Source organism: Ursus maritimus, unplaced genomic scaffold, assembly GCF_017311325.1.
Source record: "Ursus maritimus isolate PB19 unplaced genomic scaffold, ASM1731132v1 scaffold_5, whole genome shotgun sequence".
Lineage (NCBI taxonomy): Eukaryota > Metazoa > Chordata > Mammalia > Carnivora > Ursidae > Ursus > Ursus maritimus.
In genome coordinates, this window is record NW_024426663.1 from 71,179,144 (window position 1) to 71,200,727 (window position 21,584).

At 44.9% G+C, this 21,584-nt stretch overlaps 1 protein-coding gene and 1 non-coding gene across 2 annotated transcripts in view; both read right to left on the reverse strand.

The window, feature by feature from the left end:
- Positions 1 to 11,719, reverse strand: part of HSD17B4 (hydroxysteroid 17-beta dehydrogenase 4) — a 91,656-nt gene extending 79,937 nt beyond the window's left edge. The window contains exons 1-2 of the mRNA XM_008699015.2: positions 11,552 to 11,719; positions 6,806 to 6,859 (exon numbers count right to left, since the gene is read on the reverse strand). Of these exons, the coding sequence (XP_008697237.1) occupies positions 6,806 to 6,859; positions 11,552 to 11,609 (112 nt within the window). The 5' untranslated portion in view covers positions 11,610 to 11,719. The remainder of the gene's footprint in view (positions 1 to 6,805; positions 6,860 to 11,551) is intronic.
- On the reverse strand, positions 7,483 to 7,555 carry TRNAM-CAU. Its single transcript has one exon. It is a non-coding gene; the product is annotated as a tRNA-Met (tRNA).
- Positions 11,720 to 21,584: the final 9,865 nt, after the last annotated feature.

Below are 21,584 nucleotides of genomic sequence, written 5' to 3' on the forward strand. Positions count from 1 at the left end.
TGAAAGCCTGGGATAGCAACAATGTGAAAAGAGTTTTTTGCAATTACATGCAAAGGAAAATGTATCCATACTATGTGACACGGTTACCATTAAATGGATGGCTAAAATTCTAAGGAATAATAATAAATAAGTAAACTTTTAAAATACCAATGGTACCTTATACTGGTGTATGCATACATGACATTTTCAAAGAACCCTTGGGTGCGCTGCAGCCTTTGATCTCCACAGAGCTTTTGAGAACGCTGGCAACAGCTGTTCCCAGTTTCACGGATGAGGAAAGTCGAAAAGTGTTAGGTAACTTGTCCCAGGCTCTAAGGCTGTATGAAATGGCAAATCCAGACTAGAACCGGGACCTACCACAATGCCACTCTGTTCCTCTCACGCTGTACACAGTTGCCTTTATCCTAAAAAGGATGTAACGTTTTCCGCTAAACAAAAAGGGAACAACAAAGAGTTGCCATACTGTTTTCACCGTTTGGCTGAAAGATACAATCACTCTCGTTCATCAGAGAGCTTCTCCAGAGTGGCCGTCGATGTTTCTAAATAGGTGAAGGGTCACAACATGCAGTGGTGGTTTAGATAGCAGGGTCTTAAATCAGCCTCCTGTACCTGATTTTCTTTGTCTGAACAACAACATGGAATCAAAGGTATCCTTACTGAGAGTGAAAAGGGAAACCGAGAAACTGATGGTCCAGAGTTCAGTCCTTGGACCTCTTCTCCTGCTCATCCACACCCACTACCCGGGTAACGTGATCCAGTCTCCTGGCTTCAAATGCCATCTATAAACTGAGACTATTCAGACTTACACAGTGGCAACCTGTCCCCCAACTACAGAGTCTTGTACACCAGCGCCTACCGAGTATCTCCGGCTGAGAGTCTAGCAGGAACATGGGCAAACCCTGCCGGATCCACCTTCACAATATACCTGCCATTCAACCTCTTCACACCACGTCCACCCCTATGGCCTATTTAAATCACCACCATCTCTTATGTGGATTACTGCAGTATTGTGACAGGACTCTGTACTCCCTCTTCTCTCTCTCTAATGGAAAAATCGTCTAAGAGTGTACAAGAAGAGTTACTAGTATAAAAGCCCCAATGACCTCATCATCCTTCTCCACTTGCACTCTCGCTCCCCCACAGTCATTCTCTATGCAGCAATCAGAGCCATCCATTTAAAGCTTAAATCAGGTCATGATGCTCCTCTATTCACCAATGGCTTCCCACCTCAATCAGGGTAAAAGCCAGTCCTGACTCAGAGCTAAAGGACCTTAGGCAATCCGGCTTTCTGTGACCCCTCTGCTCTCATCACCCAGTTGTGTTCCCCTCGATGACCTTGCTCCAGCTGTCCTGGCCCTCTTGCTGACCCTGAACACAAGTGAGTCTGCTCCTGCCTCAAGACGAGGCACCAACCATGCCCCCCGCCACGGGCTCCTGGGCCCCGGATCTTCTCACGGCACAATCCTTCCCTGCCCCCAAGTCCCTCCTCAGAGTTCTTTTCCAGCCCATTCACTCTGACTCTCTCCCCACAGCTCTCTTCCTTATCTGATACAGTTTTACATACGTATTTACTGTTTCCCCAATGCCCCCCCTCAACTAGAATGTAAGCTCCGTGAAAACAGGGACCCCATCTGTGTTATTCCCCACTCCATTCCCTCAGCTCCTAGAACAGGTCTTGCTACATGACAAGCACCCGATAAATAACTGTTGCATGAATAAAGGAGTCCATACGATGTTGTCTATTAACTGTATAACATATTTTTAGGTGTTTTTTTTTTTAAGATTTTATTTATTTGACAGAGAGAGAGATCACAAGTAGGCAGAGCGGCAGGCAGAGGGAGAGGGACAAGCAGATTCCCTGCTGAGCAGAGAGTCCGAACCCGGAATCAAGACCTGAGCCGAAGGCAGACGCTTAACCGACAGCCACCCAGGCGCCACTATTTTTGGTTTTTCTATCATTTAAAAATGATAAACGGCCCAGAGCTATTCTACAGCTATCTTTAAAGGCTGCCCCCAACAACCTGGGTTTGTGATAGTCACAGGAAGCATCTGCGGAAGCTGTGGGCATTGTGCATATAGCTCATTTATTATAAGCTGGAATCCACATGTGCCTTCTTGTGATCTTCCTCCATGTGTCATATAACTTATTCACTTAATCAGCACCTATGCCTTTTTCCCATTTATTTATTTTTTAATTTAAATTCTAGCTAGTTGGCATAGAGTTCAATATTGATTTTAGGAGTAGAGTTCAGTGGTTCATCATTTAGAACACCCAGTGCTCATCACAAGTGCCCTCCCCCGTCTAGCCCAGCCCCCACCCACCTCCCTCCATCCACCTTCCCTTTGTTCTCTATCTTTAAGAATCTCTCATGATTTATTTGCCTCTCTTTTTCCCCCTCCCATATGTTCACCTGTTTTGTTTCTTAAATTCCGCATGAATGAAATCATCTGTCATTTGTCTTTCTCTGATTGACTCATTTCTGATAGCACAGCACGCTCTAGCTCCATCCACATCACTGCAAAGGGCAACATTTCATTCTTTTTGATGGCTGAATTATATTCCTGTGTGTGTGTGTGTGTGTGTGTGTGTGTGTGTGTGTGTTATTTATCCACTCATCACTCAATGGGCATTTGGGCTATTTCCACAGTTTGGCTATTGTTGATAATGCCGCCCACGTGTCCTCCCTCGCATGTGTATTTTTGTATTCTGTGGGTAAATACCTACTAGTGCAGTTGCTGGATCGGAGGGTAGCTCTAGGTTTAGCTCCGTGAGGCACCGCCATACTGTTCTCCAGAGTGGCTTCACAAGTTTCAGCAGATCACTCAGCAAAGCACTGAGCACGTGCTTGAGAGAATACATCACTGCCTAAGGCAGGCCCTTTTCTTTAAGAATCCAGAAAAGAGACACGTTTCATATAAGGAGGCTAGGATGCCCCGGAGCGAGCAAGACCTCGGGCTCACTTTGACATTTCCAGGTCCTGAGCGCAGCACCTAGCACACGGCAGCCAGTCCCTACCATTGGCTCCCTTCTTTTCCCTTTACAAAGGCCTTTAAATTTTGATATCGCTTAATCCCCACCACCACCACCACCACCCCCCCCCCCGTAATAAGAGGGCGGGAGGTCATGTGGTTAGGCAGCACAGCCAGGACTGGAAGCGAGACCTGACTTCGGAGGCAGTGCCTTTTTCCCACCACGGTTCCCCTGTCGGCTGTGAGGATCACACCAGCAGTTGAAAACACGGGCGCTGGCATCAGGCCCCGGGGAACCCAAGAGTCATCTTTACCAGCCACTATGCAACAGCAGTGCGGGAAAGAAATCATGCCCATCTTAAAGGATCATGATTTCAATTATCCAAAGGTGCTACTTCTCCACTTCAAGAACTGAAAAGGTTCTGCCTTTCTAATGGTCAAAAGAGAGGTTTTTCTTGCTAGACCACGTAAGTCTTCTCTGTGTTCATGGCCTCAAGAGAAAACTAAGACTCGGAGTCCTACCTATGGCTCACCTGCTGAGAAAAGCCCAGAACAATTCCATTGACAACCCTCACTTCAGGTGGGTGCAAACATTTCCTGCAAGACAGTAACTTGCACAACACTGAACATCCCTTGTAACTATCAGCCAAAGGCTGAGTGGTTTTTCTACCCAGACTGAAATCTCCCATAATTCTTTGTATTATGGAATATAAAACACAGCAAGTCAGAGAATATCTTTTGTGAAGCTTGGCCAAGGGACTTCCTCTGGCCAAGGAAACGGGAGTGGCAGGGGCGTGCTACCACAGAAGAGACTCAGGAGCCATCAAGTGGATCCACTGGTATTCTCCCTCTGTCCCCAGAACAGCAATGTCCCAGACGGAAGCTGCTCCTTTAGCTGGGATCCTGAAATTAGGAAGACACTAAGAGCAGAGACACAGGTGACCAGAGGCTAAAAGGCCACAAAAGCATACAATAATTCTTTATTACTGTAAGCCACTGAGGTTTTTTTAACCCAGCATAAGGTGACTTACATGAGAAACAAACTGCTCTATCCCTTTGGTCTTACTTCTTCTGGAACTCTGAGCTAGTCATACAATTATCTGGGGAATCACTTTTTCATAGACAAGATACTCTGATGTCATACCCTCGCTCCCGGGTTTATTTATTCCTCGACTTTTTCTTCCTTGTGTAAAAAACACACTGGGCAGAACAAAAATTAACAAAGGAGAAACAGTAGTGTGTGTGATACAAGCTGGAAGCAGGGTATCTGCAAAGCTAAACTAGGGGGCAGCAGCGGCCAGGGAAGAACAGAGCTCGCCCTTGGTCTAGAAAGTCCACAGGTAGGTCATAGAATAAAAAGCAGTAGGAAAAAATCAGCCAAAAGCTAAGCCATTTCACATAGACTGACATGTCGCCTAAACCAAACAAAATTGGGCTCTCCAACCAAGTATGACAAATGGTTTTCCAAGATACAAAATCTTCTGTCCTGCTAGATTTGACCAGCACTTACTGCAATGACAAAATAAACCAACACACCCGACCTTTTTATCTTTTTGTTAAAACTCAAAAACTCCTGTTCTGAATATAATAAATTCAACGGTAAGAGATCAGTACAGGAAAACTGAGCCACACGAACAGACGTTGCTGTAAAAGTCTTTACAAAGTTAAGTTTATAAACTAAGATTATATCTTAATCCCACAAAAAACATGCATTTTATTCGATCAATCTCAAAGACACACCTGTCCCCTCCCCCACCCTCTCCTAGACGAGTCTGTGTGAAACAACAAAAAAGATCCAACGAACAAAGTACCTTCTTTGCACAAGGAAATAGTCTAGGTCCTTTAGGAGATACAGAGGATAAAACGGGGTCCTCACACTTACAGAACTGAGCAGAAATGTAAATAAGTCAAAAGTTATAAGGTAAAAATATTAAGAAACAGCAATAGAGCAGCCCACGGAATGGGAGAAGATACTTGCAAATGACACTACAGATAAAAGACCGGTATCCAAGATCTACAAAGAACTTCTCAAACTCAATACACAAGAAACAAATAAACAGATCAAAAAATGGGCAGAAGATATGAACAGACACTTTTCCAATGAAGACATACAAATGGCTAACAGACACATGAAAAAATGTTCAAAATCATTAGCCATCAGGGAAATTCAAATCAAAAACACACTAAGATACCACCTTACGCCAGTTAGAATGGCAAAAATTGACAAGGCAAGAAACAATAATTGTTGGAGAGGATGTGGAGAAAAGGGATCCCTCTTACACTGTTGGTGGGTATGCAAGTTGGTACAGCCGCTTTGGAAAACAGTGTGGAGGTCCCTTAAAAAGTTAAAAATTGAGCTACCCTATGATCCAGCAATTGCACTATTGGGTATTTACCCCAAAGATACAGATGTAGTGAAGAGAAGGACCATATGCACCCCAATGTTCATAGCAGCATTGTCCACAATAGCTAAATCGTGGAAGGAGCCGAGATGCCCTTCAACAGATGACTGGATTAAGAAGATGTGGTCCATATATACGATGGAATATTACTCAGCCATCAAAAAGAATGACTTCTCAACATTTGCTGCAACATGGACGGGACTGGAGGAGATAATGCTAAGCGAAATAAGTCAAGCAGAGAAAGACAATTATCATGTGGTTTCACTCATTTATGGAACATAAGAAGTAGGAAGACCGGTAGGAGAAGAAAGGGAAGAAGAAAGGGTAGGGAATGAACCATGAGAGACTATGGACTCTGGGAAACAAACTGAGGGCTTCGGGGGGGGGGGCGGAGGGGAATGGGATAGGCTGGGGATGGGTGTTGGGGAGGGCACGTATTGCATGGTGCACTGGGTGTTATGCACAAGTAATGAATCATGGAACTTCACATCAAAAACTGGGGATGTACTGTATGGTGACTAACATAATTTTAAAAAAAAGAAAGAAAGAAAGAAACAGCAATGGGTGGGGGGGAGAAAAGAAAGAAAAAGCAGTAACCACGTGGGTCTGTGGACCCTGACAATGAAATACCTTATGAAAATCTGGCAAACGGGGCCTGAACTATACACCCTGCGGCTAAATACCACAAGGTCAAAAGTTGTGCTCGTCACAAGAAGCAGATTGGATTAACAGACAGTGGATAGGTCTTTAAATAAGGAACATCCAAAGATTCTGTATCCCTTCCGTAAAGCTAACACCTGCCCTACACTGAGCACTCATTCAGTTACGCTCGCAAAGGTCTGGCAGCAGACAAATCCACTCCTGTGTGCCCATCACATCATGCCAGGCCCAAACATCTAAATTACCAACACCTCCCACCTTGTGAGCCTTCAATACAGAGTCTTCCAACTGATGAGCCGTAACAAAATTCATCTTTAAAAATTTGTTGGAAAAAGCTTCCATATGAAACATTTTGATAAAAGAGATTTAAAGAGAAAAAAAAAAATTCTCTGGATTCCCTGACTCCAAACTTCTGGTCCTCAAAATGCACTTCTTATTCTTAACAATATATTTATATTTAAAGACAGTCACCTTGCACCGGCCTTCTCGGTCAAAAATTTACGGCTCACAGTTTACCAAATTCAAGAATTTCCTTTTATACAGTGAGTGCCTGACCGACTTTATCAATTCTGTTCAGTTGCAGATTCTGCAAAACTAGCCTACTTTGAAGAAGTTAGAGAGTCAGCCTGAAGGAGGAAAACTTTTGCTAGCAGAAGAATTACTGATGAAATTTGACCTTGACAAATTATTTGATGTAAACACTGGCGGCTGACTTGTGATGACAGTACTTTCCATACCAGCTACTCACTAAAAAGAAAAATGTATCAACTTACCAACAACAGATGCACCTCTTTCTGCAAAAGCCAGGGCATAGGCTCGGCCCAGTCCTAATAAGAAAACAAAATCATCAAGAGAGTTGAAAATGTTAGCAATTTAGGGGGTCCATTCAATCAACCCCTATCTTAAAGTAAGTGGAGGGCCCTCCCTGGTACTCTCCACATCTAGCTCACCTTGTTCTACTTACAGAGGTCAGAAAGCTTAAAACTGGGTTTTCCACCTATTCTGCCTACCATTTCCTACCCCTCCACCTAGCTGCTAGGAAGCTCCAAGTGAACTGGGTTCCACCATTCAAGGCATTCGCACATGTGGAAGGTGGGAAGGAGGCGGAAGTTTGCTTACAGTGACTTCTGGCTGTTGCCATTGGTTAAGAAGCTGCTTTCTTGAAGCTTTCCAGATATTAAGAAACAGTACATGGAGTGGCAACTTCTTGATCCAGCTCCCTCTTGATCTAGCTCCAGCTGGCAGCTTCCACTCTCTAGACCCTTGGCATCCAGTGGCTGTTTGGGCTGTAGCAGTTCCAACAGCAGCCCCCGGGGTAGCAGCTCCCCTACTGAACCAGTTCCAACGGTGCCAACAAGTCATTGCAAGAGGAACAGCGGAAGACCCAACTGCCTGCGGTGGTTTTTTTTGTTGTTTTTTTTTTTTAATTTTATTTTTCTGAGTAGGCCCATGCCCAACATGGGGCTTGAACTCATGACCCTGAGATTATGAGTCACATGCTCTACGGACTGAGCCAGCCAGGCACCCCCCAACTACCTGTATTAAATCCTTTCTTGCTTCAAATATCTAGCGATTTCTATATCCTGTACTGAACCTTGACTGCACAATTACCACACAAAAAAAATATTTAATTTTATTTAATGTAAAAATACAAGGTGTCAATTTGTGATCCAAAATATATACATATACCTATACAGGTTTTAGAGGCATAGAATATCTCAGGAAGAATATATAAGAAACTGGCAATTAAGACGTTACCTCTGGGGAACAGAACTGTGTGACTAGCAACCAAGAGTGGAAGGCTTACTTTCCTATTACTTAAATCATTTAAACATGTACACTTTTTTTAAATTTAAATTACTTGATAAATTTAATTAGTAGTTCACATCGGGCTCCTTGCTAGCCTGCTTCTCCCTCTGCCTGCCACTGCCCTTGCTTGTGCACTCTTCTCTCTGACAAATAAATTAATTAATTAATTAATCTTAAAAAAAAAGAAGAAGAAGAAGAAAGAAGAAAGTGCTGAACCAATACAAATAACTCAAGTCTTGTCATATTTTATCAGATCAAGGCTGAAGCACTGGTTCTAAACATTGTTTTTTTAAGGAAATCAAATGCTTACGACCTGAGGACCCGAACGCAAAATTAATGGTAACACAGTAGAAAATCATCGGATGAAAGGACTCGGGTGGGTCTGTGGTAGAGAGAGTAACCTAATTCAATCAGAGAATTGTCTCGACTTAAAATCAAGTGATATAGTTCTCTCAAAAGGTAACGTAAGTGATGTTCCTTTATCATTAAGGCCCATAGAAACTATACACAAATCTGCAAATAAAGTAAAAAGTGACAGTCTCCTTTCGTTTCCCTCCAACACCACTAGCCCATTAGCAGGTTAGGAAGGGTCCTTGCATGTTTTAATATCTGTGTTTATATAAACATTATTTAAGTACTTTATGTCCATTAGTCTGCCTCCCCAATTAAATTATAAGGTCCTTGATGGCTGAGATTGAACACGCTACTCTTCTGCATTTCCCACAACGCCCAGCACAGCTTTAGAGTCAAATGCAAAAAAGTTAAATCCAAGAGCCTCCATTTCGTCATAATCTAATACTCCCACACCTTCTTAACTCTTCATCCTCTTCTCACCCACACCTAAACCCATTGCCAATCACCCTTTCTCCCTTTTTTTATTTTACCCTGATTTCTTTAGCACTGTCAAATCTCAGTTGATTCTTAGACTGCTTGTGCAGGGTTCTCTCAGCTGGTTTACACTCCTAAGTTAACAACAAAATTCCTGAAAATAGCTTCCTAGACCATTTCCCTTTCTAGCTTTACCAACTGAAGGAATTCAAATGACTCCAACACCTCTCCTGTGACTTCAGAATCTCCAGCTCTCACTAGCTCCAGATCCAACATCTGCTGTCTCAGAACCATCTGAAATTCAAAATGGCTGGACTGACTTCCTTCTTCCATGGCCCAAATCCTCCACTGTCGACAGTTACATCCCCAACAACCACTTCGGTCAGTCAATAAATGGCTATTATACCCTGTTATTCCCGTTATACCACCAATCATGGCAAAATACTCACAGTCGAGTATAGTGCTTGGCTTGACAAGCAAAGAGAAGTGCCTGGACAATTCTATAACTCTCCTTCAACGTTTCCCAATAAACTAATCTAGATTTCAAGCTAAACGACAGCACCTGAAAAGTGCAGAGATATTTCTCTTTTACTAAGATGTTATTTATTGCTTTGAGAGACAGAGAGAGAAAGAGCACAAGCAGGGGGAGCCGGCAGAGGGAGAGGGAGAAGCAGGCTCCCCGCTGAGCAAGGAGCTGGATGTGGGACTCGATCCCAGGACTCTGCTATCATGACCTGAGCCAAAGGCAGACCTGAGCCACCCAGGTGCCCTGATGTGTTTCTCTTTCTCTGTCGAATGGGAGTGGGTTGGAGTCAGACTAATTGTCAGACACAGGTCCAGCAAGCACTCATGGACACCGTCCTGGGACGTTCAGCACTGCCTCAATTCTATGCGTATGATCTCTAAATGAGAAACCCAACACCTCAAGCACAAGTCTCCGTGACAGAACTGCAATTTGACCTCTGTCTCCCCTCCTCAACGATGACCTAGGACAGTCTTCAACTTCACTACAAAATTATATTTCTCCCTCAGATCGGCAAGAGCCGATCACCATACCATAATCCAGGCAAGGGAAAGTCTGCAGGGCTCTATAAAACCGGAGGTACTAAGTCCATAACTGTCTACTCACAACTCATTAATGACTCAGAAAATCAATTTAGTAGGTTGTAATATGCATTTACTTAATGAAATAGAAAATTTTAGAGTGCACCTCATTTACTGTGTATCGTGTCATGAATGGGTGTCCTGGGTCATGTTGCAAAATGTCTTTCATACTGTGAATCACTCACTATTTGAACAGGATTAAAACACTGAGTGCTTCACTTAATTATTTCCATCAAAAGCAAAGTGAAAACAAAATGTTTTCCAGGGATACCTGGGTGGCTCAGTTGGTTAAGCAACCAACCCTTGATCTCAGCTCAGATCTCAATCTCAGGGGTCATCAGTTCAAGGCCTGCAATTGGGCTCCATGCCCTGCATGGAGCCTACTTAAAAAAAAAAAAGTTTTTCAAAAATATATGATCATTTTAGGTGAATATAGCTATGAGTATAAAATTCTTGGCCACCAATTAACACTAAAAGCACTTTCTTAAAGGTGGCATTAGAATCCATTCTATCAATGGAGATGTAATGATACAAATGGATCAACGGACAGAATTCCACTGTTGTGACTTTTAATATACAATTTAAATTAATAACACATTAGGTCTATTCTAGATATAAGGTACCACCAGTGGGAATCAAAGGCAAGGAAGGTCAAGATCCCAACACTTGAGGGTTATAGAGGTCACCTGCTAGTGGGAAATAGGGTACAATCACCATGGGTATGAGCAGTTTTCATTCTTTTTTTTCTCCTTCAAGAATAGGGTTATTTCATTTTTTTAATTTTTATTTATTTGAGAGAGAGAGAGAATGAGAGAGAAAGCATGAGAGGGGGGAGGGTCAGAGAGAGAAGGAGTCTCCCCCTTGAGCAGAGATCCCAAATGCGGGACTGGATCCCAGGACCCCGGGATCATGACCTGAGCTGAAGGCAGTCGCTTAATCAACTGAGCCACCAGGCGTCCAAGAGTACGGTTCTTTCACATAACAAATCTCCATTTTGTTTCTGCTGAAACCTAGGAAGATCTGGCCCACTTCAGAAATATGTCTATTCCTCAGTTCCTACTGTCCCTACCCAACTCCCACCCTAACACCTGCCTGACTCCCGTAGGTATTGAGCAACTTGAGCCAAGACTCCAGTCAGTCTAGTGTAGTGCTTGGCTTGATAAGCATACAAACTCCAACGAGAAGACTCTTATCAGATACCCTCTCTAAAGAAGAACCTCTCCAGAACTTAAAATCACCCGAAAGAGGAAGAGAAACACTGCACTGCTAACTTTTCAAAGCCAAGGGGCTGACATCCCTACTCCTCTGGGGGTGATTCCTGCCGCCTACGGCTTTTCTTCAACCTTCCGAAGATTTGACAGGGCCTAAGAAGGCAAGAAAAGGGGCGATCGAGCATCAGCGAGAACTTTGAGCGAGTCCTGCAAACCGCAGCCCAGCGCAGCCTCTCTCTTGCAGGACCCGGGGCCCCGGGAGGCTGTCACGGGGAAGCGGGCTGCAGGGACTATGTGACTCGGTGTTTCCGGACTCAACGCTGGCCAGGCCCACCTCTCCGTCCTCTGCAGAGCCGGCGCCTCGAGAACAGCCGTTACCCGTCCTCCCACCCGGCCCATCGGTCCAGTGACTGGTTCTTCAAGCCGCCTCCCCCCGCCGCCCCACCGCTGCCCGCAGCCCCAGACGCCGGGACTGCAGCTGCGGCTGCGCGCGTATCCCGGGACGAAAAGGGGGCTCCGGGCGCGAGAGCTAGGCGGGCGTCCGCCCTCCGGCCTTCGCGTGCTCACCTCCCCCAGCGCCGGTGACCAGTACCACCCGCCCGTCGAATCGCAGCGGCGAGGCCATGAGTCCAGCCTGCTGCAACACACACACACAAGCCGAATCGCTGGAGCTCGCACTGCGACACGCGGAGGAAAAGGGGCTCGATGGGAGTGACCTGAGGGTGTCAGGGAAGGAAAAAGACGCCGTAGTTTCCAAGTGCGCCTGCGCGGGAATCCCTTTGAACTGTGGGAAATGTAGTCCAGGGTGCTTCCAGCGGCTACGAGAGTCTCCTCAAGAGGTTTGAATTCAAAGGGCCACTTTAGCTGCTAGAAATGATGGAATCCTCTAGGACCTGTGTGGTAAATGGCTGACATGGCATCCATTCTCCCATCGTTTTGTCATTCATTCAACAAAGTGTTTTCTGGACTTAGACGCTAGCCTAGAGAAACAGGAGGCAGCCCCTATCCTTAAATAGCTTTCAGACATAGCCCCGAAGGAAAAAAAAGGTACCCTGTACTTAGAATGTAATCCCTGAATCTCGTGCATGAAAATCATCCAAGAACTGTCAAAAATATAGAGTCCTGAACCCTCACACTGACCTCCCAAAGTAGAATCTCTGGGGACCAAAAGAAAAAAAAGTTTTAAACAAGTGCTTCTAAATGATCTTTGCTTTTGAATATTGAGAAAGGTCATATGATGTAATTCATTCATTTAACATTTATTAAGCATCTATGGGTGGTAGGCACAAGTTTCCAGGTGAATAAGTTCCTCCAGAGCTATTCAAAGTTATGAAAGGTAAACCTTTCATAAAAATGCAGTACGATTAAACACATGATAAATCTGCACAGGTCTGCTAATAGTGATGTGGAGAACAAAGGGAAAAGAAATGTAGAAAAATTAAAACTCCTTACAACACGCAGCTCATTGACAAATACTGGAGGCAGCCAGAGTGACCTTGCTCAAGGAACTCAACTGCCTTAGTGTTAGTATTTGGATAGAAGCAATTGCACTGCAGGGTATTTACCCAAAGGATACAAGATACACCCTGGAAGGAGTATATGCACCCTGATGTTTACAGCAGTATTGTCAACAATAGCCAAACTATGGAAAGAATCCAAATGCCCATCTACTGTTAAATGGATAAAGAAAATGTGATATTGATAGATAGATAGATAGATAGATTATAGATATCTATATCATATATATATTTCATACATATATGTGTATGTATACATACACACAATGGAATAGGCCTCAGCCATCAAAAAGAATAAAATCTTGCCATTTGCAACAATGTGATTGGAGCTAGAGTGTATTATGCTAAGTGAAGTAAGTCAGAGAAAGACAAATACCGTATGATTTCACTCATATGTGAAATTTAACAAAATGGATGAACATTTGGGAGGGTGGGAGAGAGAGAGAGAGAGGGAAACAAATCATGAGAGACTCAAGGATAGAAAACAAGCAGGGTAGATGGTAGGTGGTGGGTGGGGGATGGGCTAGATGGGGGATGGGCATTAAGGAGGGCACTTGTTAGGAAGAGCACTGGGTGTTGTGTGTAAATGACGAGCCACAGAACTCTACTCCTAAAGCCAATATTAAACTGTATGTCAACTAACTAGAATTTAAATTTCAAAAATAAAAATATGAAAACAAAAATAAAAATACTTGGCTAGAGGCAAAAAGCAACCTTAGCTTGACATTAACCCAACCTCCAGAATCATATAAGTCTTCTTTAACATATAAAAATCCCTTTGGAAACTTCCTTTATCTATACTCCCACCCCCAAAATATATGTGAGCAATCATCCTTCCAACATATTGCCCATTGATATACATCTGAATGGTCTCACGAACCTTATCTTAACAACTGCTAGCCCCTCAAGGTCCCGGAAGACTTACTTCCAAATTCCTCAGAGACTTACGCTCTCCCTAACCCCTACTATCTAAAAGGTATATAATCAGTCACTCCTCACAATCCCAGTGCAGCTCTTTCTGCCCATGGGTTCTGCCCCTGTTGTAGAGGCCACATTTAGGCCAACAGGCATGAGTGATGGAATGCAGAAAAGACCATAGTAACCACCTGGCTGAATACGGACAGGCCCCTCAGGAGACCCATCTCAAAATACCCATAGGCCCTACGTAACCAACGGGCTATTTACAACTAGGCACGGTTCCCCCCAAAAAAGGGAAGATTCCTCCGTCTGTTGCCATACCTCCTTGTCTTCCCCCTTTAAAAACAGCCCCCACCCACTATCTTCTTGGAGACAGCTGCTCCCTTGCAGTGTGTATTCGATAAACTTCTATTGCCTTTGTTCTGCCTCAGGTGAATACTTTCACCACCGCACCAATGGCCTCCACCAGTTCGTCGCCCCACATTTGGGGGCCCCCATCTGATCAAGAGACACCCCACTTTGACATCACACCTGTGCTTTAATAAAACCACGTTTTGCACTGAAAACATCTCAAGAATTCTTTCTTGATAGCTTGCTCCCAGACCCGTATCCAAAACATCACATCAAGAGTGCCCAAACAAAGGGCCCCTAGCCCTGCTGGGGACAAAGGAAAATGTCCAGAGGAGATGACACATGAAGAACCTTAGGAAGTGAGCTCTGCAAATAAAATTACAGGCAACGCAAACACTAGCTAGATGGGGCTGAGGGGTGGGGGAGGGGTAAAGCCGCAGAAATGACCAGCCGGTCAGATCACGTTTAGATGTTTTAATTGAGTGCTTCAAACGGTTTTAAGCAAGATTACTCCAGACTACACATTAACATCGCGGAGAGTTCCCTCTGCCCTATTATTGAGGATCGATCAGAAGTGAACAAGGCGAGCAAAAACCTACTGGGAAAAATTATAGAGCCTCCAGTAAAGCAGAGGAAATGTTGGACAGGGAAAACCCGGAGATATTTTTGGAAATGGAGTCAGGTTTTTGTGATTTAATTGAATGTGAATGTGAGGGGTGAACGACAGAAATAATAACCCCCGTTATTTGTGGCTTGCGATTCTGAGCACGATTTGGGGCAAACTGCCTCTGGGAAGCTTACCGACGCAACGGCTGGAGTTGTGTACAGACATCTGGAGCATCCAGTTTGGTTTCATGGCCCAGGCTGAGCAGGAAAGGTTCCTCTGCAACTCCAGCCCAAACCTCCAAAGGCCAGTCCTTTCTTTCACAGAACGCTCACCTCTAAACCAGCACCTTGCTCTCTTAGACATTTGTCCAAGACCTATGACGTTGGACCCCTGGATTCTGGTGCTCCCTGTAACCCTGGAAGGCCAGCCCCAAGAGCTCTGGACCCAAAGACTAAAAAACCGGGTGTTAGGAGAGAAGTCACTTGCGGCGCTTTGGGTGGAACCTCGCCCCGCTCCAGCACCGCCTCCAACCAATGGGGACGCGCCGCCCGGAGGCGGGGCTCACCTCTGTGTCGCCCACCCGGGCTGGTGCCGCCCACCCTCCGCTCTAGCTAGAGGCTTCTCCACGCGCTCCTCCGACCCGACCAACCTCCAACTTCTTTGCGGATAGCTCACGAGGAAGGCCTGGCCTTGGTCCGCAGGCATTTCGAGTAGGCTCTGATCAAGATGTAAAAAAGTGAGCCTGGGGCTGGACCCAATAGCAATCCTAGGTTCAAGAGTGAGCCAGTGTGACAACTCAGCGACTATTGGTCTCCACGTCCCTGCTTCCTTCCCACGAAGGATGGAATTAGGGCGACTGAGCACAGCCAAAATTCCTCAGACTCGATCCCACAAGGAGGCCTAAAGAGAGGTGCGTTGGCTCCTTCACCAAGCCTCCGGTGGCTTCAGGGCCAAAACCCCACGGCGGGACATCGTTTCTATCTTGTGTTGTAATCTTTCTCGTTTAATCCAATAACCCTGTTCTTCTGTTAAAAAAAAAAAAAAAAGTACAAGGCAAAAACAAAGGCTAGGTTCACGATTCCTACTTTTAGAAATGCAGGTTCAAAATCAACCCAGTTGTAACTGAGGAGGAAGTGCTTTCAACCTAAGGCTTGCAACAGCAGCAGGAAGGAAGGGTTTCTCAGCCACTGCGGGGCAGCCATTCCAACAGGTCCAAGACTCACAACTGGAGTTGGCTTGTCCCAGACCAGGGCCAAGGGGCATCGGGCTTGAGTAAATGCTAGTGCTTGGTACAGTGAGTCCTCAAATAAATATGTCCTGAATATCGGAGGTGGTGCAGATTTAGGACACAAATCTTAGAAGTAGAGCAAGGTGTGTAAGTTAATACACTGCAAGAGTGCTGCTATGTTAAGTGTAGATTATTCTCTAGTGGTCTTACTTTGCTCTCAAGTCCTCTTTCTTGTGGGAGGGGAGGCAAAAAAGGACATTTAAACTTGCCAGGTAAGGGTAACTTGGTCTATTTTGGGGAAATGTGATCTTTCAAGATTCGTCCCTCCTCCTTCTTGCCTAAATGTCATCTTAAAGTAGAGGAAAGGTTTGACAGAGGCCGGGGGTGGACCTTAAAGCCATCCTGGCCTCTGCTTTCCCTCTAGCTACTGACAAAGGGCATGGGCTTCGATATTCCTAGAATCTGCTGTGTGTTCTTTCTCACTCTGAACTATTTTAGCAACTTCTATATAAGTCTAGATTTATAAACATATATAGGCAAATAAAAAATTATTCAAATAGAATTTTAAAACAAGCTAAAAATATATATGTATATATCTCTTCCATGCCAGCCAGGAGCCAAAAGAGACAGGAGTAGGACCTTTGGCTCCCCCATCCCATAAACCAAGGCCATTGCCATTCTGCCACAGTTAGTTACCCTTTGCTAATTCGAGGTCACTTGTACTGGCATTGACTTCTCAGAGTCAGAATTATCCTTTTCGTGGCCTCATTTCTTCAAGCTCAGGCCCAGGAAGGGAACAGGGGGGCTGGGTCTCTGAAGAAACCATGCTAAGCACACCCCCTCTTAGCTACCTTCCTCATCTTTTTCCATCCTCTCCCCAGTGAGAATTCTACGTCATTTTTCCTGCTGGTCAGAACTCCTCCTAAGTTTGTCCTCTTTGCTCCCACCGTATGGATGTCTCTTCTAAGGGGTTACTTTTCTAAGGGAGACACTGAGCTTTATGGCTTAGTCCTGCTGCTCTATGGAGAGCGGGGAGAGCACAGAGGGATACAACAGGGCAGTGAAAGGGGATTCTTTTTGCTGCCAGAGTGAAGCCACTTCCTATTGTTGGAGAATACCTTTAACAACAATGAACAAGCAGACATATCTAGGCCTTCTTACATATGGCCCCACTTCATACATATCCCCCAGAGAAGGAGGAATGGCTCACCTGATTGAACGGCCAAAGACACATACATTGAACCACATTTACTACTGAGTGAGGATACCAGGCTCTGAAGGCTAGTAACCAAGCCCTATGTCTCTTTCACTCCCTGCACCGGCACAGAGGGCTTTCCTCTGCTTCCTCTCCTCTATCCCATGGATCAGCAAGCCAGGCAAGACTGCTTCTCAGCTGGGCAGAGGCTCGGCCACCTCCTTCCTGTCCTTTCTTTCCCAATACAGCAGCTTCGTCTCCACGATCACCAGAGCCACGGAGTGGCCAGCCTAGACCTGCCTGGCCTTGGGCACTAGGACAAACATACACGTTTTCTTAATCTGTTTTCTTTTCTTTTATCCTGTGGGCATACCTCTTCTAACCCTGTGCTTGCAGAGCTCGAGCTGTGAAATAGGGAGAAGTCCACACTGAACCCCAACACCTGAGCCCAGGGTGGCGAAAGATAAGAATCACCATCCAGAACTAAAAGATGACAAGGAATGGTGAAGACATCGGTATTCACCATGGCTGGTTTGACACTGTGCAGGTGTAGGCTGATTGAGGGCAGTTGGAGAGCACAGTAGCTGAGTTGGGAAATCAACACAGGCTTTCCAGGAACTCAGACTGCCTAAGTCAGAATCAAATCTTGGATGGGGATAGACGTTTCTTTCCTGAGTCACACGGAGCTCTCTGGGGGAACCCTAGAGCTGCTGTCCTTTGCGTGAATTTCAGACCCACGGCTAGTAGCAGGAACGGAGCCCTTCCGACCTGGCTTTTTCTCAAGCTCAGCTTAGCCAGTAGAAATCCAATGGATTTTTTTGGTTACTTGTTTTCTCCTTTAGCTGGTTTCTCAGCCTTGGGTAGATGACCCAAGTTAAACTTGATGCAGTAAGAAGGTATTTTCAGGAAAGAAAGGTTTAGGCTGTTTTGGAGTAGGAAAGTTTCTGTGAGCCTGCCCTCCCTGGGCGTCGAAAGCACCATCTCTGCAGAGCAGCTGCAGAAAGCCAGGGTCTGCGGAACCACATCTGACCTTTTTACAGAAGATCTTCCCCGCCACGTTCAGGGTCACCGGTCCTGGCTAACTTGCCCAGTATGACCGGTAAGCTGACAAGCTCAGACAAGAAGCTTCTCTCCTTTCTCTGTTCCCCAGATAATCCTAAATCAACGGGCTGGCAACTGCAGTATCGGTCTGGAATTGTGCTGGGATCTGGAAATGTTATTTTTGCCTGTGATAACTGCTGGCGGTATTTTTATAAATATCATGGGAGTGTGGCGGCTGCTACCCTGACCTTACGTATCCTGTGCTCTTTTGGAAGAGTGAAGACACAGGAGTGAACAGCAGTTGGCTCAGTCTTGCTCTGCCGTCTTGGAGGAGTTTATGTCCGTTCTAGGGTAAGATGCTTAAGCTACGGGGAAAGCCCCTAGTGGTGGCCAGCCTATTAAAGTTAGAAGCATGGGTGGCTCAGCTGGTTAAGTGTCTGCCTTTGGCTCGGGTCATGATCCCAGGATCCTGGGATTGAGCCCCACGTCGGGGTCCCTGCTCAGTGAGGAGTCTGCTTCTCCCTCTCCCTCTGCCTGCTGCTGCCCCTGCTTATGCGCTCCCTTTGCTTGTGCATGTGTTCTCTGTCAAATAAATAAAATCTTAAAAAAAAAAAAGTTAAAAGCATGTATTAAAAGGAGGACCATGTTTTCCATTTTAACCATATCTCTTGTGCACAGAGAACCCTATGCAGGAGTTAAGATTTGAATATTCATACGTTCCACCTTTATTTATTAATATTCGTGCACTGCTAGTCAGGCGTTGTTCTTTGCGCTAAGGACCAAACAGACAAGGTCCCTAGATTTACTGGGCTTCCATTCTAGAGAAGAGAGATGATAAACCTACAAATAAAAGAATGATTCCAAATGATTACAAGTGCTAAGGAAAGAATTTAGCCATTTATCAGGGTCCATTATGTTCTAGGCACTTTCTTAGTGTTTTATAAATATTAGCTCATTTGGTCTCATAACAATCTATAAAGGAGAAGATGTCATTATCCTTGTTTTCAGATGAGGAACCTAAAATCACAAAAACAGTAAATAACTTAGCACGTAGTGGAGGGAGGAGTCAGACCCCCCCCCCCCACCATCACCCCGGGGTTTAGCTCTGTTGCTCTAACAAGGTAGTGGGATTCAGAAGAGACTGGAAGCAGAGACAGGAGGGAGGTGCTGATTTAGAGAAGGTATACCTAGGACAGGTTTGTGAAGAGATGAGTTTGCAGCTGCGTCGTGAACAGTGAGAAGAACCCATCAGACAAGCATTGGGACAGAGGTTTCAGAACAGAAGGAATAGCGTATACACAGCCCTGTGGGAGAAAACACCCTTACACCACCTGGAACGGTGAGATCAGAGATAGACAAGGACCAGATTGTGTCTAGTCTTGTAAGCCACAGTTGGGAGTATAGATTTTATTCTAAGTATAATGGGAAACCCTTGAAAAGCAGGGAAATGAAATGATCTTTCGTGCAAACTACATTATAAGTATATTAACGCTCGGGAAAAAGCCCAGAAGGAACATACCAGCAGATAACTCGTCAGTTCTCACTGTGGGTTGGGGACCACGGCAGTGATCAAGGAGACTGGCTTTACCTGTTTTTCACATGAAAATGTGCCCGTGTTGTCATACAAGTGAATAATTTTTATAAACAATTCAAGCTCCATACAATCCCATGTGTTGCAGCTTAAAACCCACTTGATTGCAAGCAGAGATGTCATGCTAAAGAGATCACAGTGTTTGTGCAGCTTGTGAAGCCTGTTCTAGAGACACCTGGATGCCAGGACGTGTATCTCCCTTAGAGAAACCACAAGCAGGCGTGTGTATTGCTCAGGGAACAAATCTTCGCAGGGAGAAGCTGAGACTACAGAGAAGGGGCATGTTTAGTGAGGCTGCATTGTGAGGACTAAGACCTCCCCTGGTTTCCCCCAGTGGGAAGCAGCCACTAATCTAGGGCATTGTAGAAAGGTTGAAAACCATTTTCAGTATATGGTGAGCTACTGCCATTTCTGTCTTTCTTTACAGAATGAATTTGATGAAATGTGCTCTGGGAGTAAACCTGGCTTATCTTGCACACCTGCTCTTTTGACACTTGAGCCCCTTGGGGTTTAGTGCCCGCGTGCATAGCTTGCTGCTTTCAATCTTCTGGCTTCCCCTGTAGAACCGACATTCATCACACGGTGTATTTCTGCTGCCTTGCTGTTCACCTCGACTCCCTCCATTCTGCTTGGAGCCCTCAGGAACACGTGTGCCGTCTGTCCACTGCCTCCTCGTTATTAATGCTCTCAATTCCAGGGACTTTTTCTATCCAAACCACTGCTGGCATTTTTCTCCCACGGTCACATCCTGGACATGTTCATCGCCTCTTACCACTTCTGAAAATATGTCCAAACATGCCAGCTTTCCAGCCCAAGGGCTACCACTGTGGAATTCTTCCCTGCCATCATGACCCCCAGTGCATGACTCCCATGGCTTTCTCGATGCCTACAGCCTCTCCTTGTCTTCCTTTCTGTCTTGCTTAGTCTCTGTGGTTCATCATTAAAATCCACAGCCTTGTTTCTTGTCCTCCTACCACATACTTCCACAAAACTTTCAGGTTTTCCAGGTTTAAATGTTTTCTAGTTTTATTATCATTTCTTTCTTGATACAGGTGTTATTTACAGGTATAGTTCCTTTTTTTTTTTAAGATTTTTATTTATTTGACAGAGAGAGACACAGCGAGCGAGAGAGGGAACACAAGCAGGGGGAGTGGGAGAGGGAGAAGCAGGCTTCCCGCTGAGCAGGGAGCCTGATGCGGGGCTCAATCCCAGGACCCTGGGATCATGACCTGAGCCGAAGGAGCCTAAGACAGATGCTTAAGGACTGAGCCACCTAGGTATAGTTCTTAACACCCAACATGAGGGGATTGCCTAGTAATCTTTTTGTTGTTGATTTTGAGCTTATTGCATTATTATCAGAGAACACACTCTGATTTCAATCCTTTTAGATATACTGGGGTTGCCTTTAGGACCCACCATGTGGTCAATTATAGTGCAGATTCTATGTGTACTTAAGAATGTGTATCTTGCAGTTTGGAGCTCACGGTTCTGTATATGGCCTTGAGGTCAAGTTTGCAGATAATGTTATTCAAGTCTTGTTTATCCTTACTGACATTTGCTTGTTTGTTCTATCAGTTACTGAGAAAAATATGTATCAAATATCTCACTATGATTGTGGACAAGAGGAAGGCCTAACTATTTGTCATGGAGTAGTGGAGGATATAGAAGATTCAAGGGAAGGTTCTGGAAAGACTGATCACTTGAAAGTGACACTTGACTTCTTATCCCATCTCCTCTCCTTCTATCTAAATTATTTAACTACCCTAATCTCCTCCTGAAAGATACCATTTAAGTGTCTAGTAAATCATAAGTGCCAGCAAAAATTATTTTTCTTTATTTTATGAGAAGGGATTGATATTTTACTCTAGAACCACGCAGTGATTCTAACTTTATACTCGTAGGCAGTTGGATATATTTATGTTTAACTGTGCGTGGCATTCCTGGTATGAACTACGCATCCTCTCCTCTACTTCTCAGTATTAAAGAATCTCTTTGACATTTGCCTGTGCGAGGTAGCTTAAAAGGCATATGAGCTATCTACTCTACATAACAAATTACTATGAAGCCTAGACACTTTAAAATCACAAACATTTACTTATCTCAGTGTTTGTGGTTTAGAATTCTGGGCATGGTATAGCTGGTTAGCTCGAGG